The sequence below is a fragment of the Passer montanus genome, unplaced genomic scaffold, assembly GCF_014805655.1.
Source record: "Passer montanus isolate IOZ18808 unplaced genomic scaffold, ASM1480565v1 scaffold15, whole genome shotgun sequence".
Lineage (NCBI taxonomy): Eukaryota > Metazoa > Chordata > Aves > Passeriformes > Passeridae > Passer > Passer montanus.
The window spans coordinates 10,632,376-10,640,304 of NW_024362051.1; the positions used below are offsets into that span (position 1 = coordinate 10,632,376).

Below are 7,929 nucleotides of genomic sequence, written 5' to 3' on the forward strand. Positions count from 1 at the left end.
CAAACAGCTGTTTTATACCCCAAAACATACTTCTGGAGGGATTTGTACATTTGGCCACATGCATTCCTGCAGGCCATATCAGCTTTCAGTGAGAATTTAGAAATGAACAGGCATTTTGTGCTATTTATAAGACTTTCCCCTTACACAAACAGCTCATCAGACTCTTCAAAAGATGAGGACCTGTGCAACTTACTAAAGCTACCTGGGTTTCCCATTGAACACGCTGACTGAAAAAGTTGTGTTGAGGAAAACATTTATTTCCCATTCTATAATATCTCTTTGGATTATAATAAGTTTTAAAAATTACAATACTTGAAAAAACTTTACTTCCTCTTCCTCATCACTGTCAGTTACATTGACAATGTAAGTGCTGGAGGGAGTAGATGGGGGGGATGGCAGAACCTCCTCTACCACCTCCACGTCCAGCTGTGGCAGGGGGCTCAGCACTCGCTCCTCGCTGCAGGTGCTCTGGCAGGACACCACCTCAGGGCTCCCACAGACACGCTGGTTCTCACACAGCCTCTCCTCTGAGTATGCCCTGAAACTATAGTCTTCATCCAGAGTGGAAAATATCACCTCCTGCCTCTGGTTCCTCTCCTCATAAAAGCCAAAGCACTGAGGCACTGAGCTGGAGAAATTCCCGTAGCCAAAGGGAGCTCTGAGTGGGAATGTGCTGCAAGGGAAGAGATTCAAGGTTGGCTTTCAGAAATGCAAGGCTGCACAAGGACACTGATGGTCTGTGCTACTCAGCTTATCCTGTTCTTTAAAACACACAAATTTAAAACCACACCTAGTTTCAGCACTAGAGCCAGGACAAGAGTAGCTCAGATTCCATTTCTGTGCATAAGCATCTCTTCAACCTCATGCACACACAAGGTTGCTCTGAGAACAAACATAAACCCCACTGTATTTATCAATCAAATAAAATCATAGATAAACCAGCATACAATGAGTTAACCAACATACTCAGATTAATTTTAAAAATCATCAAAAGTCAGTTTGTGTAATTTCTGTATGCCAAATTTTGTGACAGACCTGGGGTAAAATGCTCTTATTTGTAATTTTTAGTGAGATCTTACATCTGTTACACTGTTAGCAAACAGAACAGGAAGTCCTTGTGCCCAATATGTGCTTGTCAATGTTAATATTTAAAGAATGCATAGTAATACATTTTTTAAAAGTAAACACATGGTAAATTGCAGGAAGTTACTATGTCAAATGGAACTGCATTCCTCCAGTGGCAGACACCTGAATTTTTATTCTGATGCAGAAAGACACAGGGATTGTAATTTACAGTGTTTTAGAGAAATTAACTACATTGTTAATTGAAGAAAACAAAAATATGTGAAGAAGTAATAGAGCTCCACAGTGCAGGCATTGTAAAGACATTGATACAATAGCTCTTGAGGTTTCAAGGGGACTAATCATCATTCCAATCTAATATTTAAATTTTTAGTGCATACATCTGCACTTTCAGTTCAGAAATCATGACTCTTGTATGCAAGAAATTAGTTTATAGGACAGAGAACTTATAAATCACTGTATTAGAAAGACCCTGGCATTTGCAAAGCTGGCATTCAGATGGCATTAATGGACTTCAGAAGTCCATTAATGTGTGAAATCAGAACATCAGAACAGTCTTTTATGCTACAAGAACTCTTCTCTCTCAGAGGCCTCACAAAACCATCTCATTTAATTCTACCAAGGGCTGAGCAAAGATCATTTTTAGCAATTTTGGGAATATGTGTTCTGTGTTTCCTTAAAGGACCTCAAAAATAGAAATGTCTTGTATTGCACTTGTCATTAAGTTCTTCTGACTTTGATGGGTCATCATTAGCCCTAATTAAAGACCAGGTGGTCTTATTGCCACAGGAACATATTGGCTGCTGCTGCTAGTGAGAACAACAGTGCATGAACAGGCAAAATTTAAGTCTAAAAATCGTAATAATTTGTTAGGTTTGCTATTGCACACTCATGAAAGCAAAATTATGCCTTGTAAAGAATAAGCAACAGATGCCTGGTGTTTGAGCTGCCACCTGCACCAGGGCACTGCTGCTTCCTGTGCATGCTCAGCCCACAAACACCCACAGGACACCACGTGTGTTAGCCTGGAAATTCTTTGATTAGGGGACCTCTGATTGACTGAAAAGGAAGAACTGGGAATTACTACTTACACAGGAATTCTGCAGACACTTCCCACCAGGCTGGGTTTCAGAAATATTAGCACTTATGGCACTCACAGTGTACCCAGGAGACACCTCCAGGACACACCCACCAATTCTATCTAACCACTTTCAAACTATATTTACATTATCTCTACCTAATGCTCTTCTGCTGAAATCAACTGCACTTAGACCCGTAAAGTGGAAAGAAGATACTTCTGTTTTCCATGGCCTTGGGAGTGCCAATTACTGCAGCAGTTCTATGGAGCCTTCAGTAACTGGGCACGTATTACGAGCAGGCTGAGGCCAGGGGGTCCCAGCACACAGCAGCTACAGGAAGGTCAGAGCTCCTTTCCCTCTGAATGCTCCACCTGCTGTCTGCAAGTGAAAAGATTCTCTGCCTTTCAGCATTTTTTCTTACTGGTATTGAAATGGTTTCATTACCTTGAGGGGAAACAGCGAGGTCCAGGTATAAAGGAAGGGTGGCAAAATGGAAACTGAGGAGCTCCTCCAAACAAACTGGCTGGTTGTCCAATGGGAGCAGACACGTAGGCAGGTGAGGGAATAAAAGGGGTAGCCTGGGGAAGAGCTACGCCTCTAGGAAAAACAGAAATCCCTGGGATCTCAGTGCTAGAGACAGAAAACCTGCCACTAGTGCTGCTGATGTTACTCGGGTTTCTGTTGCTGAAGCTCTCAGCGAAAACGGGTGCAGGTCTCTTCAGGGAGAAATTGAGCCCAGGTGATACAAAAGCTTCTGTCTGAGCAGGTTCAGCAAAGTGCTGTGATGAAACTACAGGGTGCAGGGGCAGGGTTGGAACTGCAACTGCCACTGATGTGGTGCTTGCAGCCGTGGTCTGGAAAAGGGTCATGGGCACAGCGTGCTGGATGGAAGAAGCCGGCAGATGGATGGCGGGAGACTCACCTTCAGGAAATAAAACAGATACTTATCAGACAGGAACAGAGAGTTCTGATAAACAGCATCAGAGCAAACCACAGCATTTCTGGGTACAGACAGAATAATTCCCCCTGAAATTTCCCAGCAACTCATGTCATACACCTAATGAGGCACCATTCTGAGAGATGGCTTTGGAGCCCACACAGCAAAGCTTCATGCACAGAAACCCACGGGAGGAAGGAAGTGGCTGATGTGGGTCCATTGCTCTGGTGAGGCTCTGTCTTGTCCTAGTAAGGCCCCACCAATGGGATGGAGTGTGCCTTCAGCTCAGAAGACCTCACAAGTCTACTGATGTGAAGTGAGCCAAATTTGTAACAAATCTGTGTGCTGAGGAGCCTAAAACACCCTAATCCCCAATATGTTTCCTTATTTCATCAATGAATGTACCCACTAAACACTTTTTACTTTGAAATGTTTTGCAGAGCACAAACTTCAATGTACACTTTCAAATCACACCTCATCAACAGGGCTGCCTTTATAGGGAAAGATTTCAAAACACATTGCACAGCAATTTTCAGACATCACTAACTCAGAACTTCATAAGAACAAAGCTTAGCATTCTTTTGTTTTGGTATCTCCAAGTATTACCACACAGAATAATCAGGCATTCCGTTTTCTTGTCTCATTGCAAAGAAAGCAGCCCTTTCCAGGATGCTTAAAGAGGAAAATGCCATTGCCTGGATCTGAGCTATTTGCTCAGTTGAAATCCACTGTCCCTGCACTGACAGAGCCAGAGCTCTTTCTCTAAGGAACAAGCAGATCAGCTCTTGCACTGGTCTGGGGCTCTCACACTATTTCACTGCCAGTGTGGACTTTTTGTAAAAAAGGATCCTTCCAGGGTATCTGTAAGGTGGAGACCAAACGAGGGAAAGAAGCAGCTGTAGCTTAGCATCTTAAGTACAAAGAAGTGTTGGTAAATAATCACACCTTCTCTGGGCAACCTGTGCCAGGGCCTCACCACACTCACAGCAAAGTTTCTTCCCAGTATCTAATCTAAACCTACTCTCTTTCAATTTGAAGCCATTCCCCCTTGCCTTGTCACTACTGGAACAGGTAAATTCTGAATTTTTAAAATAATTCACTACTGAAAACTCACAGATTGGACGTCCAATACTGTTCTTAACACTGGTGTTGACAAAAGAGTAAGTAGGTGTTGAGAAGGAAAGGGTGCCAGCTGGATTTGTAGCGATGGTACTCTGGGAAGTGCCTGAAAATGCAGCAGCGCCAGGTGGTGGAGAACACTTCTTTTTGTTTGGCTGATAAACCCAACCTGTCAGAGATGAAAAAAAAGATGCAGACATCCAATATTTTGGATGGTTTAATTATTTATCTAAAGCGATGTTATCTGTAATTCTGAAGGATCTGATAAGACAAATCCAAAACCTGCTCCTTGAGGCAATGGCAATGCTCCACTTGTTTTTGTGAGCTAGAAATGGGGAATTTTACTGGAGATGGAAATGAAACAGAAATATTTGGGTATTGTTTAGAAGTTACCAAGTGGTAGCTGCTTGTGAGACAAAAAAATACCAAACACTGGGGAGTGATGTGGCCCAGCTGAGGAAACCACATTAAGGAGAACATGATACTGTACTGTGGGCAGTGTGGAGGAAAACCACGGCTACTCAAATGTGGTCTTTCCTCATGGTTTCCTTAACCCCTTAAGTCTCACATATATCTGCAGGTTACAAGACATAGAAAATATGATCCACTGGGAACCCTGGACAGATTGTGGAAGAGCAGGTTTGCCTTTGCCCGACAACATTAACCAAACACTAACAGTCACAAGAACATATTATGAATTTACACTGAGCTATTTGGTTTCTTAGACAGGTTAATTCTTAACGCAACTTTAAAGAAACGTGTTTTTTTCCTTTTTTTTGAAAGATGCAAGGAGAGAGGGAGAGTGATGCTCTTTTCTTTGAGTTTCCTAGACAGGTTAATTCTTAATGCAACTTTAAAGAAACAGGTTTTTTTTCTTTTTTTTTGAAAGATGCAAGGAGAGAGGGAGAGTGATGCTCTTTTCTTTGTTTACAAAGATTAGACAGGATCATGAACAAGCAGCATTATGACAACAGAGAGAGAAAGGATCACAACACCTGGTATCTCAACAGCTTTTTTAAAGTGTTTTACATTCTGTTATCTTCTGGATAAATTAAATTGTTAAGAGTACAAATTTTAATACTTGACAAATGCTGTGAAACATTTTCCACACCATTATGTGGGAACCTCAAGTCTACATGTTGCAGAATCCCACAGAATACAATGCTGTTTGTGCTTCCTGTGACATTTCCCTTTCCTGCTTTTAAGAAATGGACACATGTGTCACCACAGGCCACCTGGGCAGCTGTTTCTGGAGCAAGGAATGATGCAGCAGGCCACACAAACTCACTCTCTGGCCATTAAGACTATTAAAGCATTCAAAAAAGCTGCTATAGCTGCAGTGTTCTAAGCACCAGCATTTTGGATGCTTTAAAAAATTCATCATTTCAAGCACCCAGAAGGATTGTGTGCTTGAAATACCTGTACTTTTTTTCCATCTCTATTAATTGCCATAATGCAAGAGATCAATTTTCCAAAAAAGCCCCGCACTTCTAAATCATTCAGGTAAATAACTAAGATGTTTACCAGGAAATTCCTCCCTGTGCCTCAGTTTTATTTTGTTAGCTTCCTCGTAATAGGGCTGCTTCTGCTCTTCAGTGAGTTTGCTCCACTCCAGGCCGAGCTGAACGCTGATCTCGGCGTTGTTGGCCCCCGGGTTGGCTTTGGCCACAGCAGCCCTGTGGATCCTGGCCCACACCATGAACGCGTTCATGGGACGCTTCACACGGCCACTCTTGGTCTTGCTGAATGGAGTGTCTGGCATCCCTGTGCAACAAGGCAAGGAAAGATCATCACCTTCCATCACAGCAGCTCACACTCAGTGTCACACCCACAGGGTGTTTGGTAACAGCATCACCAGAGCTGTGGAACAGATGAAACTCAGTGCACATCTGGAGAGCAGCTCCTACAAAATCCTGCACTGCCCTTGGCTGAGTCACTGCACAAGGAATCAGTTACCTGGCTTTTGTTACATATAATTTTTTTAAAAAGTATATAAACAGGGACTGCTAACACACTAGTTTGGATTTCAGTTGGCTTGTTTTCTTATGAAATTATAAACTAATTGTTGCATGGCACAGACCACACCACTGCAAATTTATTATCACCACCAGAACTAAGTAACCAAACCCTAAGGATGCAGGGACTAGCACTAAGGATGGGGAGGCTGCTTAGTCCCACACCTGTGCACTCCCTGCCCTCTCAACCACAGTTGTTGATGTTTTGGGTTTCTGCTTGTGTTTTGTTGAGTTGGGGTTTTTTGAGATACAAATATATATGTTTGTGGGGGTTTTTTTGGATTTGGGCACTTATTTTGTTGGAGGAACATGTATTCCCAAATGATTGTTACGTGATACCTGGCTTTGGCTCTTTGTAAACACAGGCTACATTTAAATTGAGCTGGCAATATGATGAATCCACAGGCCCTTAAAACTGATCCCTGAGCAAGCAATTTCCTCCTGGAAAAATTTTAAAAATTAACTCTTTCACATCACTGATAAAAGGAAAAAGTCTTTAAGACCTTACTTAATTAATTTTGACTGTCTAGATATTAAAAAAACCCCTTCTAATATAGATGTTTCAAAATGCTCTTCATTTAACAGGTCCAGAACTTTGCAGAGAGATATATGACTACTTTATAGCTTTAAAAATCAAGCAGATTCCTGACCTTAAAACTGCAATCACAACTCAGTGTAATTCTGAATGCTGTCCTAAGGGGTTTCATGCAGGCAGGAGGAACGTGACAAAACTGCCTTGACTGTAACAAACCACCACAGAACTCTGTGCTCCCATGCTTTTGTGTCTTATGCTGTGCAAGACTTGTGCTAAACCCAGCCTATGCAAAGGGATGGTTTTCCAACATGACCTTTCCATTTGTGTTCTCCTGCCTCAAACCAGTCACCCTGCAAGCTCTCTGACCATAATACCTGAATCCGAGGGCAGGACTGTGAGGGGAACGTTTTTTGTTTCAATCTTTGGCCGCTGCAGTAGAGGCTGCAATTGAACTGGCACTTGTTTTACCGGCACTGGAGTCACATGCATCAGCTGCGAGGAAAGCGGGCCTTGGAGCTGGACATGGGACCTGGCAGGTAAGGGCTGAAACAAGACCGGGATATTCTGATCTTGCGGAGGGTTCCCAAGCTCGCACAGGGATGCAGCCGGGGCATCGCTCTTCTCCCCCTTCACTGGGCGGGCCTCATAGGTCGCGTTGGCTCGCTCCGTTTGGACGGCAGCTCTTCTCCAGGACTTATTCCCAGTTTGCTCCAGGACCTTCTCCTCGTTCTGGCGGTCACCGCTGCCCCTCTCATGGTCCCTGTCTCTCCTGACAGCACTCCGGGCCTCTTTCTCAACCGCCGCCGGAGCCGAGATGCACCTGCTCTTCTTCGCCGCTCCCTCGCTGTGCCCGGGCCGGCTCGGGTGCTCCTGCACTGGGACGCGCAGCCCTCCGAGGGGGCCCATGACCTCCCTGTGCCTGGGGGGCGAGGCGGGGCTCGCCCGGGCGCGGAAGCGGCAGTGCCTGACCCTGCGCTCCATCGCTCCGCCGCCGCTCCTCGGCCGCCGCCACCGTTGCGCCAACGCTCCCCGCGGCCCCGCGCCGCCGGCGCGCACCGAACCCGCATCTCGCACCAACCGCGGGGCCCCGCGCACCGAGCCCCAGCCCCGCCGGCTCGTTCGCGCTGTCCCCCCGCCCCGCCCCCCCCGGGGTCCCAGCAC

The 7,929-nt window shown here is 44.8% G+C and overlaps 1 protein-coding gene across 2 annotated transcripts; it reads right to left on the reverse strand.

Annotated features, from left to right (window-relative positions):
- Positions 1-238: 238 nt before the first annotated feature.
- SOX30 (SRY-box transcription factor 30) lies at positions 239-7,876 on the reverse strand. Of its 2 annotated transcripts, none has more exons than XM_039701859.1 (5): positions 7,143-7,876; positions 5,743-5,982; positions 4,214-4,387; positions 2,607-3,084; positions 239-673 (listed from the first exon to the last, which is right to left on the reverse strand). In XM_039701859.1, the coding sequence occupies exons 1-5, from the start codon at positions 7,747-7,749 to the stop codon at positions 304-306; spliced, it is 1,869 nt and encodes a 622-aa protein (XP_039557793.1). In that variant the 5' UTR covers positions 7,750-7,876; the 3' UTR covers positions 239-303. The 2 variants fall into 2 exon arrangements, with proteins under 2 accessions (XP_039557793.1, XP_039557794.1); XM_039701860.1 differs by having other exon boundaries at positions 5,743-6,078; positions 7,143-7,270.
- Between the last annotated feature and the right edge of the window lie 53 nt (positions 7,877-7,929).

What these genes read in the sequence shown, in the direction of transcription:
- SOX30 (XM_039701859.1), bottom strand. Translation starts at nt 7,749, where the DNA reads ATGGAGCGCAGGGTCAGGCACTGCCGCTTCCGCGCCCGGGCGAGCCCC. An exon ending in GCACAGGGAGGAATTTCCTG is followed by an intron (nt 4,388 to 5,742) that starts GTAAACATCTTA and finishes CATCTCTGACAG; the next exon opens with GTTGGGTTTATCAGCCAAAC. An exon ending in CCTCGCTGTTTCCCCTCAAG is followed by an intron (nt 674 to 2,606) that starts GTAATGAAACCA and finishes CTTCCCTTGCAG; the next exon opens with CACATTCCCACTCAGAGCTC.